Source organism: Varanus komodoensis, unplaced genomic scaffold (assembly GCF_004798865.1).
Source record: "Varanus komodoensis strain SLA01 unplaced genomic scaffold, ASM479886v1 scaffold55, whole genome shotgun sequence".
NCBI lineage: Eukaryota > Metazoa > Chordata > Lepidosauria > Squamata > Varanidae > Varanus > Varanus komodoensis.
Window position 1 is genome coordinate 4,251,772 of NW_025336157.1, and position 18,744 is coordinate 4,270,515.

Here is an 18,744-nt window from a genome sequence, read left to right on the forward strand (position 1 = left end):
CAAGTTCTGAATCTTGGGAGAAGGTGGAAAAAGGGGAAATATACAGATCTAGTGGATAGTCAGTTTTGGAACAAACAGTAACCTTTGAGAACCAAAAAACAAAATCAAAGAGCAACGTGACAAGGTATAATTAATATTTGCAGTGCTTCAAAGAGTAGTGTTTTCCATTTTTGCTGCATTTTGAAATGGACAAGCAGTGCTAATTAGTCAGTGTGGTGTGGTGGTTGGACTGGGACTCAGGAGGCCTGGGTTCTAGTCCCCCTTTTGCCCTGAAGCTCCCTGGGTGACTTAGGCCAGTGGCTGACTCTCAGCCGAGCCTACCTTACAGGGTTGTTGTGAGGGCAGAATGCAAGCCAGAACGTGCAGCACGACTCGGGCACAGCCTCGATGACTTCAAACACTTCTTCTGAGCAAGGTGCTGCCTCCAGCCTTCCCCAACCTGGTGCCCTCCATGGGTCCTTTTTTTCCTTTCTGGATGGGATGGGAATGATTCTCATCATCCCTGGCCATTGTAGTCAAGGAACCAGGGAACATCTGCGACTTTCTTCTTTCTGCCTCTTCCATCCATCCATCCATCATCATCTTTATGTATTAGATTGATTGCCTGCTTTTTTTCTTGCGCAAAACTCAAAGCAGTTTACATCATCCTCCCATTCTCAGTCTTATCCCCACAACAACCCTTTGAGGTAGGTTGGGCTGAGAGTCTGTGACTGGCCCAAAGTCACCCAGTGAGCTCCAAGGTATGTGGGACTAGATCTTCTGAGCCCCCGTCCCATGATTATGAATATATTTGCATTTTATTAATTTCACCAAAACAAAAACTCCATTAAAGCAAAATTGACACAAGGTAGCCTCTGTATATATGTGTACGTATATGCACAGAGATAGAGAGGAAGAAAGACACACAGAATTATTTATTGCATTTCTACGCAATATACACGAGGACCCTTTTAAGATTCCCGGCGGCGGCGCCTGCAGCCACAAGACCGTCCCGACCGCTCTACGCCGCGCAGCACGTTCTGCGTTCCCCAAGCAAGCGCTTCCGGGCCCAGCCGGAGAGAACTGCAGTTCCCATCAGCCCTCGCGGGCCGCTCCCCCGGCTCCGCCCATGCTCGACCCTGTCACGTGCGCGGGAATCCCCTCCCCGCTCGCGAGTGACGCGCGTCCTCCCGGCAGCCAATGGGCGCGGAGGGGCTCCGCGGCAGGCGAGGCCGGCAGACGCAGCGAGCGCTCGCGGGGAGAGGTGGGGCGCGCGAGCAGGCATGGCCCTGAACACCGGGGGAAACCCCTTCGAGGAGGACCCGGGGAATCCCTTCCAGGTACGTCGCGGGGGCTCCCCGCCCCCGGGGCACCTTCCTCCCGTCCGTCCGTCCTTCCCTCCCGGGGCAAATGGCGCGGGCGGGGTGCTGCCCTTACTCTGCTCCGCGCTCCGAAGCGAGGCAGCCGGCCAGCTGGTCCCGTGCCTGTTGAGCCAACCCCTGGCTCGCGGGGGGGCGGGCCGAGGCAGGGGCGCGCGGGTCTGGGTTGCCCCCGCCCGCCCTTCGGTGGAAGGAGGGCCGGGGGCGCCTCCGCAGTCCCGCCGCGAGCTCCCGGGGGCGGGGGTGCCTCTGGCGGGCTTCCTCCCAGCCCGCCCAGTGCTAGGGGCCAGCCGGGGGCGCGTGCCTCGCCCGCCGGGTCGCCTTCCCGGGGGCATCCGCTGCTCGGGGTGCGGGGAGCAGAAGAACGGCGCGTAGGTATCGATTCGCGATAAGCTAATGCGCGCATGGTGGTGGTTAACTCACTGGGGTGCCTTCTAGGGGTGCCTGAGTTTGGGGGGGGGGCGTAGTTTGGACTGCAGTCTTCTAGCTAGCTATAGGTTGACCTCTGCTTTAGGGGAATTTGGACCCACCACCTCCATTCCCATCCCGTCGCAGCAGGACTCTCATCTGCTGCCAGCCGGCCTCGGATTAACGGTGCCCCTTTTTGCTGTCATGCCGCTAGGTTCTTCCCCCAAGCCCAGATATTTTGGTCTCCTTAATCCAGTGGCCGTGCTGGCTGGGGCTGATGAATGTTGGAGTCCCAAAACTCAAGAGGGGCACCCTTTTGGCTCCTAATGTATTAGCACAGCTGCTTCTCTGTGTGGGCTAATAATTAACCATGTTATTCTATGTCACCTCAGCCTTTGGTCCTATTCCTCCCAAAAATAAACCCCAGCCTAATCATAATCTTTCTGATAATGGAGCTATAGAATATGGGGGCGCTTTAAACTCTAGTAAATCATAGTTTCTGTAGTTGCATATCTATAGTTTCTTTGCTAAACTCTCCTGGATTTATTTACTGGATTTGTTCTGGCTTTGGCTTGCAGAAACTCGGTCATTTCCTGTTGCTGGGGCCTTGCCCAGATGTGCTTTGGTGAATTGAGCTTGTCCCTTTATTGTAGCATCTTCACTCGCTTGCACTTTTAAAATCTGCCTAAATTTGGGCCTGGAGCCAGGACTTCTTTAATCATTCTAAGAGCAGTGCAGAACACGGGTTGGTCTGTTTGTGTTTCCTGCCAATTACTCTGCCATTCTTGCGATTAACATGTCTGTCTCTTGCTAGTGTATCATATGAAATTCTCCCCCTCTCTCCAAAAAACCGAGACACTGCTTCTTCCTCTGTGCCCACGTGACCCCCTTCTATGCCAGGGTAATCATTTTTGGTTGCCAGAGAATGTTTTCTGTTTACTGAGAAATATTTCTGGAAAGCTTTTATTACTAGGTGGTTATTGGAAGCTGTCCTCCCCGCCCTGATAGGCCCATCCCAACTTTTCCAGGTTAAATCAGTTGTCCAGCCCAGTAAGTAAAGAGGCATTAGCTGGCTGCCCTGAGCTGGAGCTTAGTTTATCCATGACCGCCCTGTCAAGAGAGCTAAACCATGGGGAACTTCATTTTAATGAAGGTTTCTGTAGCTGGTTTAAACACCTTCATTGAAATCAAGCCACCCTGTTTGTCTAACTAAAAGTAAAATTGTAGTCTCCATTTCCATCAATGCACTGGGGGTGTTTGAGGGTTGAATCTGAGATGTTTGCACCCAAATGGAGACTTGTGCCCTTGGCAGAAAAGTAGAAAACGGGTAGCAGAGAAGGGTTTGGAAGGGCACACTTGATAGTTGCTCTCTTCCCTTGCCCTCGGCTTTAGACTAGGTGCACAGAAGATCGCTTAACTCCACCCAGTTTCCTGTGAAGGGTGGACATGGATAGAAAAGCTCAGTAGTTCTGTTTTTAGACTCTCACAGCTGTGTCCTCTTCTCAGGACCCTGCTGTTATCCAGCACAAGCCTAGTTCTGACTACGCCACTCTGGACGTCTACAATCCTTTCAACAACCCCAGGGTAAGAGAGCTGCTCTTATCAGGATATCTGGAAAATGTATTTTGCTTGTGTTCAGGCACTAGCCATGTTTGGTCTCAGTGGGATTGTGTGCCTGCATGTTTTCAAAATGGCCCGCTTACACCTTGAGATCTAGTAACTTGGGTGGGCTGTTTCGTCAACAAAAGATGCTTTGCCGCCTTCTCTCGGTTCCTTGCCGTTGACTTGCACCTCGGAAGGCGTTGTGGCAAAGTGAACAAGCCCTTGGCGTGGGGTGGGCTTAAATAAGGCCTCGCGGGAACGTAAAGCATCTGGGTCCAGTCTAGCCTAGTCTTGTCAGTACTGACTGACAGCAGCCCTGCAAAAGTCCCCTCCTTCCTGGAGAGCGAACATGAGCCCCTCTGCCCTTGAACCATGGCCTTTCTTCACGACTGTGCTCCTTGGGTCACAGAAAGCCATGCTAGCCTGCCTCGAGCTATTTCACTACTAGCTCAGATGGGCTACTCCCCACTCCCCCTCACTACTCCCCTCTGGGTCTTCCGCCCTCACTGGTGGCGACTGTCCAAAGCATGCAACGATTCAGAGAGCTGAAAATCGGCACATCTGCACCTTGATTCTTTCTCTGCCTAAGCAAATCACTGCCGGCTTCGTCGTTTCCCATCTGCAGCAAGAGGATAATCCTAGCTAACCTTGCAGGGTGGTGAAAAATAGCCAGGTAGTGCGTGTGTCGTACTTTGAGCACTTGAAAGCAGTCATGGAGAGTTGCACGGTTCTTCGGGGGGAAGAAAAAACGATAAGAGAAACCCGGGGGGTTTTGCTGGCAAAATTGCCCCTGTGTCGCTCGGCTGCAGACCCTGACTCGTGGGAGGTTTTGACGGTCCTCTTCTCTCTCTTCTGCAGCAGGCTCCCCCTCCGTTTGAGTCTCCAGCCTCGGCACAGACTGTCCCTTCAGTGACCCCAGCGCCACCAGCTTCTGTCCCGCAGCCCCTCCGAAAATCGAGCCCCACAGAACCCAGGAATTATGGTTCCTATGGCACCCAGGTACCGGGATAGATGGTGCCAACGCTTGGGATGATATTGTGGGCATGAGAGGGCTTCTTCGGGTCGTGTGTGCAGTGCTGGCTTGCTAAAGAAAATATTACAAAAAAATTAAAATCTAGGTTCTGTGGGATGATTTTCCATGGCAGTTGTGAATCGAGTGAATAATTGTTTGGACGTTTCCTCATGCAAAATGATTTTTGCAGTTGATACGAATGACTATCAGCTTGAGGGTGAAATCTGCATTCTTTTGCTGTTCCCCTTCTCTAAAAATGCTCTTGAGTTTCCCACTGTGGCTTCTGAGGTTTTTTGTCCGCAACCTCTTGAGGACTAGCAGCTTGATTTTTTAAAACTGCTATGCTCAGAATATTGTACACAGTAACTGAAGTCCCCCCTCCCCTCCCCATGGCTTCACATGGTGGGTAGCTGCCCTGACTAGAGGCCCTTTCATTTTAAGGACAGTAATATATTTTTAAATCTTTATTTTTACTTCTGTACTGTGGTGCCTGAGCAGCAACAACTTGAGGATTTTTTTATGAGACACTTGCACTTTTCTCTGGGTTTTCACTGAAACTCCCTTTCCGTGCTAGGGTGCTTTCCAGTTAGTTTTTACAGCACAAAGCTGTATTGAAGAGTGCTGTGGATTTTGATTTTCCCTGTTCACTGAGGGCCTTGCCGCTCTTCAATGAGGAACTGTGGGCAGCATCTCTGGCAGAACCCTTTGCCCCCAAAATGGAAGAATAATCTCTGCAACAGATGGGTGCTTCTCTCTTCTCTCTTTCCTGGAAGGATTCGACCGCAGCAGCCACCGCTGATCTGTTGAAGCGTCAGGAGGAGCTGAACCGCAAAGCAGAGGAGTTGGATCGGAGGGAGCGAGAATTGCAGAACGCTGCTCTGAGCAACGGAGCAGGTAGAGGCTGCCCCAACAGCGAGAACCCCCGACCCCTTGCTGAAGTACTTGTGAAAATCACCCCCTCTCCCCTCTCCCATTCTGCTTACAGTCCGACAAAATAATTGGCCTCCATTGCCTTCCTTCTGTCCCGTGAAGCCATGCTTCTATCAAGATATTCCAGTAGAAATTCCTGTGGACTCCCAGAAAACAGTTAATATCATGTACTACCTTTGGATGGGTAAGCCCTTGAAAGGGAGTTGTTGCTTTGCATGCAAACGGTCCCAGATTTATGCATCTCTCTTCCGATCAGAAGCATGAGGACTGGAATCTTGCTTTGTGTTTAAGGGAAAGTGTTTCACAGCAGGTAATAACTGTAGAACTGTGAACACATGCTCTGTCAGTGCTACTCTAGGGTTGCAGATAGAGGTCTGTCTTAGCCCTACCTGGAGATGTAGGGACCCAAACCCTGCACTGTTCGGTCCAGAGGTTCTTTTGCTTAAACTACGGCTATTCCCCAGAGGGGAATAAACACATATAATCTTTCTGTCACTCATAGCAACACAGCCTTAAAAATCTCTTGGTGGAGTGTTTACTACTAGCGCTGGGACATTCCCACAGTGTGGTGTTTTTAGCTGTCTTCAGACAAGGTGGCAGAAATGACTTGGAAGCAGTGAAACTCATGATGAAAGATACTGATCTGCTTTGCCCATGATGCTAATGGTCGTTGTGACATACAAACACAGCCATGCTAACAAACCATGGATTGTTAACCACAGACAACCCAGAAAGAGAACCCATGTTGTTGGGTTTCAAACTCTGGGTTGTTTAAAGCATGGGTTGTTGACACAGACAGAACTGTGGGTTGTTCAGGGATTGTTTTGCCAGATTTCAGAAGCAGGGGACAAGAGCAGTAAAAAAATAACCCAGCACCTCTACATGCCAATGCTACGGTGTTGGAAAGGCATTTGGGGTCAGGAATAGAATGGGCAAAGGAGGAAGAAAACAACCAGCCAAGGGATTGAAGAAACAAACGGCAGTTCCTTTGCTTGTCTGCAGAGTAAAAGCTGGGTTTAATAAAACCCAGGTCGCTGGCTGATTTTCTTGTTCCCTCTCTCCTGCAGCCAGCGCGCTCACCCTCTTCTTCAATTTCCTGGCAATGCTGGCTTGGTTCTGTGTGGACGTGTCAGGCGGTTCCGGCTTTGGCCTCTCCATCCTGTGGCCTTTGCTCTTCACACCCTGCTCCTTCCTCTGCTGGTTCCGGCCCATGTATAAGGCTTTCAGGTATGGTGCTCCAACGGATCAGTGGCACTCCAGTCCTTGCAGGCCACTCAGAAACAGAATGCTGCAAGGTACAGAGGAATCGTTGCTTGGCTACCTGGGCCAGAGTTTTCAGGGAGGTGAAATCGCCTGCAGCTTGTGGGCAAGCCAGAGACAAAACAATACATTTATTATTTATTTATTTTTCGATTTATATCCTGCCTTTTTCCTACAAAGGGCTCAAGGCAGCTTACATCATTCTCCTCCTCCATTTTATCCCCACAACAACAACAATTAGGAGGGTGGGTACTCGGAGGAGGGCTTTCTCTGCGGTGGCGCCTAAGTTATGGAACGCGCTCCCCAGAGAGGTCCGCCTGGCGCTGTCGTTATTTGTTTTTTGGCGCCAGGCGAAGACCTTTTTATTCAAGCGGCATTTTAACTGTTAACATTATTGGTTTTATCTGGCCAGGGCGGCTTATTTTATACTGTATTGTGGTATTTTAATTTAATATTTATATTTTTAATTTATATTATAATTATTGTGAGCCGCCCCGAGGCTTCGGCGAATGGGGCGGCATAAAAATGTTTTAATAAATAAACAAACAAACAAACAAACAAACAAACCCTGTGAGGTAGGTTGGGCTGAGAGTCTGTGACTGGCCCAAAGTCACCCAGTTGGCTCCATGGCTGAGTGGGGACTAGAACCCAGATTGTCTGAGTCCCAGTCCCAGGCTCTTAACCACTACACCACACTGGCTCTCATAAAAGGGACCAGCCTGTTTTAGTGCCTGGTTTTTCCTGGTAATAACTAAGCCTTAGCAGAGGTGTTCACCAGCTCAGATTAGGGCAGATGGACATGCAAAAGCTGGGGAGCCACGGAGTGATCAGAAGCGGGGCGGGGGGAAGGGCCAGAGGAAGTCATGGGGCTATCTGGGAAGCCTGAGAGGGCTCCGTGGGTGCCCCACGGTCCTGAGGATCTGCACCCCTGTATTAGATCAGGACAGAGCTGTTTCCCTTATCCACCTCGTATGGTGTCTTTGAGTTGGGCTGCAGGCGGTTTGAATCTGTTTGTGGCTCAAGTCTCTTGGTCCCTCCTTTGCTTGACAGCTGCAGCCAAAACTAGGGCAGCCCCAATCCTCTGGGGCCAGTGGGAGGACTAGGGCCTGTGGCGCAAGGAGCACTAATGGCTGTTCTCTCTCTCTTCCAGGAGTGACAGCTCTTTCAACTTCTTCGTCTTCTTTTTCATCTTCTTTGCACAGGACGTGCTGTACGTTTTTCAGGCCATTGGCATCCCTGGATCAGGTTTCAGGTAGGGCCCGTCCTGTAGTACTAGAACTGTAGCCTAGGAGTGGTGCTTTCCCACCTACAAAGGTGTGTTTATATTTTTGTTCATTTTTTTTGGCTCTGCTTTCTTCCTCTAGTGAATGGAAGGAGCAGCTCAGACTGGGACACCCTCTACTCCTGTAGGGAAAGGAACAGAGGCTTACAGGATTTTGTGCTGGGTTGTTTCGATATGCATGTGTTCCACGATTTTGCACTAACACCAAACTCAGATATGGTGATAGATTGAAAATTCAGATTCATAACCATCAGCTCCGTCCGTCCGTCCTTCCTTCCTTCCTTCCTTCCTTCCTTCCTTCCTTCCTTCCTTCCTTCCAAAGCAATTATGGCACACATAATTAAGCATAAAATCCCAAAACTGGAGCCCCAAAGAAATAGAAATAGAGTGAACAACTTAAAAAATTAGTTTCTGGTTTCTTAGCCTCATCGAGCTGTTGCTGAATTTGCTCTTCATGCTGCACAGATCAGGAAAACCTCCGTAAGTAAGAGAAGTTACTGATCAAGTTTGAACTCTGTTTGCTGCTGCTGCTGCTGAATTCATTTTATACCACCCAATAGCCAAAGCTCTCTGAGTGGTTTACAGCAGTTAATTGTTATGCTTTAAGCAAAAAGAAATAGGCCCGTGCAAGCTGTGTGGATTAACTTCTGACTCCCTTGTGGGAGCAGCAGTGGGGGCCAAGTCCACAACAGTCGTTCACTTCACCAGATGTGAAGGGTGATAACACCTGTGCAGAGGAAGGAATCTTTGCTTGTACACACATTGTTAGAATCTATTTAATGCCATTTTTTGTGTTTAAATGCATTTTCTAAGCAGCCATCACTGCCCCCCACACACCATCTGTTTTGACCTGGCAAATGGACTGAGCTTGGGATCCGATTGTGCTTAACATAGCTAGGTGGGGTGGGGGAATAATCCATTCTCTGTACCAGGAGCAGGTAACCTCGTTCCTTCTAGATGTTTCGGACCATTCCTGACCACAGGCCCTGCTGACTGAAGATATTTTTTTGGATATTTTTTGGATATTTTAGATATTGCAGTGGTCTAGAGCACCTGGAACATACCAGCTTGCCTTGACCCAGCCAGAGCCGCCTCGGGGCTTCATTCTTTGCGTCCTTCTCTTCCCCTTCCCGCATTCTCATTGCAGTGGTTGGATTATGAGCCTCACAGCACTGAAGAGGAACACGGGGGTGGCCATCCTTATGATGGTGGTGGCCATGTCCTTTACAGCCGTTGCAGGGATGGGCATCATCATGCTGAAGCGAGTGAGTATTGGGTTCCCCGGCCTTCGCCCCACGCACACCTCTTCCCTTCCCCATGCCTGTGTGCCACTGCAGTTTTCCCCGTGAGGTCTGCCTTGGAAGCAACCTGTTGGCAGGTGTGGACTTGTGATACAGTTAGTGCTCCAAGGAAAGGTGAGAGCTGAGCACCAGGAAGGAGTGGGGCAGATTTAGCTTCTAAGAGGACCGATTTGGCTTCTAGAAGAGTGAATAGAGGAAGGGAAGCAATTGGCAATTTCTCTCTCTTTTCTCTTGCTGGGAGAACGTAATGCATACGGGTTCCGTTGGGCTCCCCTTTTGGCACTCAACAAGCCTTTTGTGTCTCCTGATTGATTTATTTCTTAAGATTTTTAAAAAATACCTTGGGCACCATTCCTTACTGCAACAGTAGGATATAAATTAAAGCAATGCATATATTTGGGATCAAAATTTAGTGGCTTTGTGTTTTGGAGCTCAGAATCTGCCTCTGCTTTTTGAATAGGTTCTTGGGTCATTGCTTTTGTTTTAGTATCACTGGAAAAAGCAGCATTTTGTGACTGGCCTCACGCACCACCACACCAGCTGGCAAATGGCCAAGCCCTATCCCATAGCATCCATTTTGTGAAAATAACCATGATGCATTGCAAAATTGCAGGTGTAGTTACTGACTCAAAAATGGTTTGGGACCCCCAGCGTTAGAGATTTATGGACAGAACTCAGTGGAAGTTGATGAGATAGATTTTGTTTTATAAAAATGTAATTAAAAGTGAGTCAAGATCATCTATACTACTTTATTCCCTATCATTGTGTATGGGTGGAAAAATTGAACAGTAAAGCAATAACAGGAAGCATTTGAAACATGGTTCTGGAAGAGAGTTCTGCAAATACGCCGAACCACCAGGCAGGCAAAGCGCTCCTAGATGACATCAAGCCAGAACCTGACCCGGAAGCAAAAATGACCAAACTGAGGTTGTTGTATTTGGGCACATTCTGAGAAAGCAAGACTCACGGAAGAAGACAGGCTAGAGAGAGTCAAATGCGGAAAAAGAGGAAGACCAACTAAAGAAAGCCACAGCCTTCAGCTTGTAAGGGTTGTGAAGGACAGTATATTTTGGAGGGTTTTCATTTATAGGGTTGGAGGTAACTTGATGGCACATATCAACATGAAACAATAAAGCACAGTATGTTTATTTGAAAGGGGTGCTGAGAGAGGAAATGAGTTACTTTACTTTTTGGATGTTCTGATCCTCTTTCAAACAGGTTGTGCATGTACCCCTTTTTCCTAGCAATAGGAGTGTCAGTGTAGGAGTACAGAACCGTCTCGCAGAATTGGCATTTGGCACAGTACGCAGCCTCCTGAAAAACTCCCACATTTTCCTTTAAAGCCAGTGAGTGGCTCCAACAGATACACTTGAGAGATCCTGGTGAAGCCCCATCTCTGCACCCTACCCAAAGCAGAATACAGTGCGCCAGACGGGAGTCTGCATAAGAGACAAGTTTCAGAATCCTAATCTGGCTCACAGCCTTAGCATCTGTTTTTCTTCATGGGCACAGTGTGCATGCCTTTTTATCTCTATTTTGCATCTTTTCATGTCAGAATCGAAAATGAGAGGCCTGACTTCTGTTTTTTCCTCCATTTGGGAAGGTTTCTCTTCCCCATTTTTTAGGAGATCAGGTTTATGACTTGTTTCGTCCAGTGAACTGCACATTGCTTGACTCTTGTGCTTTCCCCTCCCTTTCTCCCTCCCCCCCCCCCCCGCCACAGATCCACTCCCTCTACCGCCGCACGGGTGCCAGCTTCCAGAAGGCTCAGGAGGAGTTTGCCGCTGGCGTGTTCTCCAACCAAGCAGTGCGCACGGCAGCATCCAGCGCAGCCACCGGGGCAGCAAGCAGTGCCTTCCGAGCCCCCTAAAATGAGTGCGGGAGAAATTGGCTGCTGCTCTTTCTCTGACCCCTTTCCCACGAAGGGCAGCTTCAGCGGAAAATCCAAGTTGCACTTTTTCCTTTCCCTGTGCTGATTTTTTTAGAAGGCTGTTTTGCCCGCCATCCCTTGTACACCCGTTTCCCTCCGAGGTTCGGCATGGAATCGGCACTGCTGGCTCATTCCTCCTTTTTGCTGCAGGAACTGTCACCCCTTTTCCCCAGAATGGAAGGGGGGGGGCAATTTCAGGCTTCCTTTCCTTTTCTCCCCTCCCCAACCCAACCCCCAAGGGCTGTGGAGAATGGAGGCACCCGCTATATGCCTTGCTGGAACTGACTCGTGTTTTGTCGGTGCCTCTGTGCACTCACACCACGCTTCCTCTGACTTATCCCGGGCACAGAGTGGCACAGACCGGCTAGTTCTGTTCCTCTCGCTTTACATGTCTTGTGTCGCCCAGTTTTAGTCGAGCAACAGCCTGAGAAGCCAGTCCTCCCACAATCCTCTCTTCCTCTTCCTGATAGGCTGCTGCTTCTATTTACGGGCAGGGGTAACACGGCACAGTGATCAGAGGCATAGACTGCCTGCCGGGTGGAAAGTCAGCTGAGGTGCCTGGTTACTATCTGGCATGGGCAGGCGGTGGCAAGGAAAGGAGGACCTGCTGAAAATCCGCCTGTTGACAGATTAAGCGGCCCTGCTCAGAGGACGCATGATGCCTGTCTCCCTCGCACTGCTGATTCTCCTGGCCGCTCCTGATAGGAATACGAACAATCTCCTGCACCAGCTTCTTTCCTCCTCCACCTGACCTGGCCTTTCGCCAAGCAGGGAGATAGTTTGGGTCGTCCTCTTCCTTTGGTTCTTGCTCTAGCAGCTTTGGGGTGCTGCAGCGGGGCAGTGGAGAGCAGAGATGCTGGCTGGTTTTGGTGGTCTTGGGTTTTGACAGCTCCCCTGCAAGGTTGAGTAGAGCTTTCTACCAGTGCTGGACATTGGGTGGTGGTTTGACCTACATGATCAACTGCCTTATTTGTACTGGGAATAAAAGTACGGTGTTTTTTGTTTTACCAAAGCAGAAAGCATGTGTGACACTGAAACCCTTCGATTCGTTCTTGCAGCTGCTTTGGTGATCTGCGTTTGCCAGTTCCATGTCTATGGTTTCCCCCCACAGCCTGTGGGGGCTCTGTGCCTCTGATCATTGTTCCCCCTCTCCATGATCCATAACATGCTGCATTATCTTTCAAGCAGCATGTATTCCTTTCTGAAGCAGCTGTGACCTCCGTTCCCCCCATTTCGTCCCCGTGGAGAGTTTTCTTTCTCTCCAGTTTCTTTTATTGCTTTTCTGACATTACCTTTCTGTAAAAAATGCATCTTTTTTTAAAAGTATGCCGAAGATAAAAGGACTTCCCACCCACCACCTGGAGCAGAGGGCTGCTTCATGTACTCCTTTGTGTGTGGAGGAGCAGGCACATTTAGAAAGGTATTGGCAAAATCTCTGCTTTTCCTCCTCTCTCCACATCTGAGAGTGTGTAAAGCTGAGATCTTAAAGCTGTTTGTCTTAGGATCTGGATTCCACTTAACTGGCTCCATTCATGTTCCCAGAGCATGGGCAGAGGAGCTGCTGGTGAAGGTTCGAGGTACAGCTGGTACCTCTTTTGCTACATGCTAAGCAACTTAGTTCATGATCTGGGATCCTCCAATGAGCAAAGAGGTTCCCCTGGCTTTCTCTTCTCTGATCTCCATTTCAACATCTGCCCTGTGCCACTGCTGCTCCTGGATTCACCCTAACTCAAGGGTTGGCTTTGTTCTGTGATTCTCCCTGTTTGTTTCACCCCATGCTCGGTGCCTCTTCTTTCCCCCGTGTCTCTGGAGTTACTGGATCTGTACTTCGTATCCGGGGTTTTCCTCTACTGACTTGATGCTGTGTCTGCCCCCGCCCCCCTCTGTCCATTGGACCTTCTTGTCCTCGTGTGTGTATGTGTGTGCCATTTCCCTCTGTGCCAAATGCAAGATGACTTACAGAACTTTATTTAAGGAATAAACAACATTTTAACTCATTGTCTTCTGGGCTGATGTAGCTGTTTTGCTTTTGTTTTTTGGAGGGGTAAATAATACCACTGAAGACAGAAGGGGAAAACACTGAAACTCCTTAAAATGCATTTCTGAATTAACCCGTCACACCCCAGAGGTGCGTGAAGGATGTTGGTTAACTTCCAGTGGCAAGCAAGTTATCCTGGGAGGCAGAGCGTGCCAACAGGATGCATTGGATCTTCTCAGTTCCATCTTGCAAAGCAGAAATGGTCATTTTGCTTAGGAATTGGGTCCTCTGCAGTTGTTGGAGCCTTGGCCTTCCTGCCAAATTACCTGCAGCTTTTAAGAGCCAAGCTTGCACAAGCAAAGTAAACGGCTGTGGCTTGTTTTTAATCGCTGGTGTGAGCTTTCCTCCATTTTGGTCTTTTGCTGCCCCGCTGTGGTTTCTCATGATGTTCAAACCCAAGTGGCGTGTGGAAGGGTTAGGGTTGTGGTTTCCCCGGCAAACAAGCCATGCCTCTCGGCGTGGAACTACACAACAAGCTGTGCTTGGGCATGTAATTGTACAAAGGACAATTGGTGCACAGCACCAAATAAAACAAGCCACCATGGTTTATGTAAATACAGGGAGGTATTGTTTGGTCCCACAAACTGGCCAATGCTCTCCCATTTAAATTCAGTTTCTCCTTGGCCACGAAAACTGTATTGGCATAAACTGGGCCTTTCTGTATTCTTCCTTCTGCACTTTTCTACCTATACCTGGCCTTTTGGAAGGGGAATGCTTTTCTGCTTGACTCTTCAGAGGTGTTTCCTAAAACTTGCCTCCGTACATTCTCCCTAACAGCTGCTCCACTAATCCAGTATATTCTCAGGAGAATTGTGCGGGAATTACTGTACTTAAATGGCTTTTGGGAAATTCCATGTTTTCTAACTATTCTGACACAAGGAATTGCTTATGATATCATTTCCTGACTTTTTGCCAGAGTTATTGCCAAAAAAATATATAGTTTAAGTGGGAAAAAGATTTTTCTGGATGAGGCTGTTAATCCATTGTCTTTATGTTTGACTTCATTGCTTAATTAAGATTAGAATGTTTCACAAAGGACTTGGCCTTGCCTACTTTTTTGTACTTCCCAACTTTTCCCCCAGGTGGGGCTGTTATATAGTAAAAATAACACAATTACAGCGGTTGGGATTTGTGCTTTGTTTTAAGATGGAAAAAAACCTACCTTTTTTGGTTTCATTGCCTGGCAAAAGTGCTCTTAAAACACAAGTGAAACTGGAGGGTCATGATGCTATCTAAAGCACCAGGAAACAAAAATATAATTATTAATAATACATTGCATTTATATTCTGTGTTTCTTCTTTTTTGCAAAGAATCCAAGGTAGGTTAGGTTGGGAGGCAGTAACTGGTCTGAAATTGCTGAACTGGGACTGAAACCCAGTTTGGAGTCCCATGCCAGCACTCTTAACCACGACACCATCCTGGCTCACCAAACCATTTGTTGGAATAAAGAAAAAGCCAAGCAAAGCCCTCAGTGTTGGACAGAAGTTCATAGTGGAGAAGACTTGCCAGGAGGAAACTGCAAAAGGTCCATGGACAGCAGAGAGAAGAAACTGCCAAAAGAGAGGGAAAAAGTGAAGCATGTTAAATCTGGATCTCTTATAGATAGTAGCAGAAGAAAAAGTTGCTCCAAAAAGAAGACGGCAGCTCAAAATTTGGTTATAGCTGGCTTTCTTCAGTCTGTAGTACTGTACCTGTTGCCATAGTTTGCTAAGTATGTTCATAGTAAAATGATCAATTCTGTGACAGATACACCTGAATGGGTACAATTTTGTGTCCCAGACAAGTCGGGAAGAAGCTAAGTAGGGCAACTTCACACTGAGTTTTTGTTTGGTTTTAGTGCTTTCCCAGGAAGAATAATTTATCATATGCTTCTGATTCCTCTCCTAGAGTAGTTTGTGAGTGCTTTGCAGGATATTGCTATCTTCCAGGGTTTCTCTTGCGTTCTTCAAGCATTTGTGCTGGGATTTTTTTAGAGTGAGAAATGTGTACTGTCTGAAAATGGTGAAACAAACTGGAATGTGAAATTCTCCTATTTTTGTAGTTCTGCTGTATGTCAGCACTTATAATAGAACATAAGGAGAGGCAGAGAAAAGAAAACGAGCCCATGAATGGATCCCTGTTTCATTGATGCAGAAATGGAGATCTCTTTTCTTGTCAAATAATGATTATTTAGAGCTCTCTGCAGGTTTTGTAATGTTGAAGTATCATCTGCTTTGTGCATCTTAGAGTCCCTTTATTTATTTCAAACTTTTGTATACCGTCCACTACCAAATGGTCTAGGAACGGTCTTACAGTAAAACAAAGAGAAGCACAGCACCCATTCTATACAATAAAACAGTAAGAACCCACTTAAAATCTCAATCTAAACCTTAAAATACTGGGAAAATAAAAAGGTTTTGGCCTGGTGCCAAAAAGAATAAAGTGCTGGCGCCAGGCAAATCTCTCTGGATGAAGAATTCCTGTGGGAAAGGTCCATATTGCACACATGGTCAGGCTTGGGCCTTTTCCATTTTTCTAAAATGTTTTAATGTTCATTTCTAAGTTATTTCCTGTCATTCTTTTCGGAAATAAGAACATGCTTATTGGTGACTATGAATTATGAGGAAATAAAAACGAAGTATAATTCTTTACATGTGGTTTTTAAATCCCCAAGCATTTTCAAAAACAACAGTTCTATCTTTGCATTATTTTTTTAAATCAATTTTAAGAATGCAATCTAACTTTTGAGTGCAATCTGACTTGAGTGCCGTTTTGGGGAGTAGAAAGGCAGGGCACACATTAGATAAATAAGCTAAATTTATTCAGTAGCACCCTAAATAATTTTCTCAGTAAAATACCCCACCCCATCCTACTTCGTCTCTCTCTCCCAATTTGTAGGTCCCACAGACACAATTCAAAGGAATCATGAATAAAATTATGAATACTGAACTATATGAACCAAGTGGAATGTGTAACATAGGAGCAAAGCCATTCCCAGCACTTTCCCACTGGAAAAAAAGGATATTTGTCTTTAAGAAACAGACTGAATAGGGTGGCCTCATTAAACTGAGGGAGACGCCATTGCAGGTGGATGTAGCAAAGTAACCATCTGTGGAGCTGTTTTTCTTTCTTTCTTCTTCTTCAACCCTTCACAAGGTATTTATGTGAGGCCAAAAAGGGCCTTTTCCCAACTAATTAAGCTACCATGGGTGGAAATGGCTGTGGTGACAGTTTGCCTTCTCCTCACAAGTGTGTTGACTCTCCTGCTTTGCTTGAGGCAAGGAAGGGGCAGTCAGTCAAACATTTTGGTGGACATTTTGTTGCCTTGTGGCCGGTTCTCCTGGTGGTTTTGTTTTGGTTTGGTTTTGTTGTTATTTTACAGTCACAGACAAGGTTTTAAAAAGGATAATGTAGCAGAAGGAAAGTTAGAACACCCTTAAAACAAGTGTTTGATGTATTCTGTGGGCCTAGTCCTAACGATAGGAAGACACAGACCAATATGGCTTCCTCCTCAGCTATCCCTTCGCCCTGCGGTCACCACACAACCCTAAAGAAGTGCTTGACTTAGTTAGTCTTTGAAGAAAACCTGGTGGCCACTTTGCTAATAAAAACAGTTTTTTTAAATAAGGAGAGGGATGAGAACTTTGAACTTGAAGGAAGCCTCGCATGCTGACAAGATGGCTGACCAAATTCCCTTTATATAACCATCTCTGCTCTGTATTTTCCTTTCTTCAGGTCATTTTTGCTTCTTTTTTGCCGTGCAGCTTTGTTTTGTCCAAGAAGGGGCCAGTCTGCAATTTGAACCTCTTCTGAATTTGGGTTCTGCACAGAAAAAATGGCTATTTCAGCCCTGTGTGTGTGTGTGTGTGTGTGTCTTTCCCTCTTTGTATTTATTTTTGTGTGTGAGAAAGAGAATTTAACTTTCATTCTGGAAAGAAGCACCTTAATCTCCATTAGAGAGCAGGCTAAGAAATACACTTAAATGGGGTTGCCAGATTAAAGTGTGTGGGGGGGTGCAGTTTCCCTAAAACTGCCATATTATCCTCCACATTTCTTCTTTCTAGCTATGAAGGGAGAGATTTTCCCCCCTCTTGAATTGCTTTCTCCACGGGCCTCCCTGGGCATCATTTTTGGCCGAAGGAGAGGACAGAAATCAAATAGGCAATCAGGTTAAATCTCAGAAGTCTTTCACATTTTCCTTTTCTACCGGTGTGTTGGGAAGTTTTGTGCAGAGATGGGTTTGGCAACCATATCTGGGTTCAGATCATGTAATAATAAGGGATGCGCAAGGGTTGAGTTCAGAATGAAACATGTCTAAATCTAGCCACAATAAGAAGCCACGGCTTTTTAATGGCAAAATTTGGCACAACTATTGGGAAATTCCGAAATCGACTGGTTGTCTGTACCCGTTAACATCATGTGCTCTAGGCAGCTGTTACAATAAAAAAACCGATAAATAACATTGATAAAATAATACAATTAAAATATGTCAAAATGCTAGCCCTAAATAAGCAGGATAAAATCGCTATGCTATGCTAGCTGGGGCATGCAGGGGCTGGTGTAGCTTGTTTCCTATTTAAATATGCCTTTGTCTTCTTTAAAGAATAAAATACAAAAAAGGAAAAATAGATTATTATTATTATTATTATTATTATTATTATTATTATTATAACATTTCTATGCCGCCCCTTGCCAAAACCTCGGGGTGGCTTATAACAAGATAAAATACATTGAAATACAATAGCACATAATAAATTACCATTAAATCCAAAAATACAAAAAATACATTGATTTACAAATATAAGATTAAAATTATCAGTAGTATAAATTTAAGTAAATCAGTATAAATTAAGTAAATAAAAATATGGGAGGAGAAAGAGAAGGAAGAAGAAGTTGCCCTGGCCAGATCATATGTTTTAACAATTAAAATGATGTTTAAATAAAAAGGTCTTTACCTGGCGCCGAAAAACCAGTGACGACGGTGCCAGGCGGACCTCTTTGGGGATATCACATTTAAAGGAATAAAATACAATTTTAAAAACGTGTGTGTGTGTGATTTTCCTTGCATTATTTTGTTTTCTTGATGCATCTCTTGTTATCACTACACCAGCAGTGTGTGTGCGCTTGACACAGTATAAGAGAGAGTTCCCTGCCCCAAGGACACGGCATTCTAAAAATTCTGCACAGATAGAAAAATAGAGGAGAGGAGCCATCCTGTGTGGTTGCCCATATTCCTGCCAACCTGGAGGATTTACAGGCATCTAGTGGAAGGCAGGAAGAAAGTAGAGGCTAGGATTCCCTCTGTTCTTCTCTTGCCTTCCAGCACCTTTACACAGTCAGTGTCAGTGGCCTTTGGTGCTCTCCTCTTGCTCATGAGGAGAGGCTGAGGATCCACAGTGATTCTTTAAAGGGTGGTGCTCCCTTCTCAAGGGTTTAAAATGGACATTGGATAGGGATTTCAGGAAGCTGAGAGAGATGTTACAGTATTACTGGCATCACTGTTTGCAATGCTGGAGCTCAGCCTTGGAATTTAGGATTAAAAAAAAACTGGACAAAGCTGGTGCAGGTGCAAAGGTATGGGGGTCATGTTGAATAAAAACAGTCACTTTTATTTAACTGATTTAATTTGTATTTTTTGGTTGTT

General features: G+C 46.6%; 1 protein-coding gene across 2 annotated transcripts in view; it reads left to right on the plus strand.

Annotated features, from left to right (window-relative positions):
• The window catches only part of LOC123032628 (dual specificity protein kinase CLK2-like), a 40,396-nt gene extending 27,316 nt beyond the window's left edge, over window positions 1-13,080 (plus strand). Inside the window, exons 1-9 of one of the 2 annotated variants that reach the window (XM_044448679.1) lie at window positions 1,192-1,319; window positions 3,273-3,350; window positions 4,227-4,367; window positions 5,154-5,274; window positions 5,366-5,494; window positions 6,378-6,537; window positions 7,721-7,822; window positions 9,000-9,117; window positions 10,877-13,080. In XM_044448679.1, the coding sequence (XP_044304614.1) occupies window positions 1,263-1,319; window positions 3,273-3,350; window positions 4,227-4,367; window positions 5,154-5,274; window positions 5,366-5,494; window positions 6,378-6,537; window positions 7,721-7,822; window positions 9,000-9,117; window positions 10,877-11,023 (1,053 nt within the window). In that variant the 5' untranslated portion in view covers window positions 1,192-1,262 and the 3' untranslated portion in view covers window positions 11,024-13,080. Of the gene's footprint in view, window positions 1-1,191; window positions 1,320-3,272; window positions 3,351-4,226; window positions 4,368-5,153; window positions 5,275-5,365; window positions 5,495-6,377; window positions 6,538-7,720; window positions 7,823-8,999; window positions 9,118-10,876 lie in introns of those variants that run through there. The other variant, XM_044448681.1, reaches the window with a different exon arrangement.
• Window positions 13,081-18,744: the final 5,664 nt, after the last annotated feature.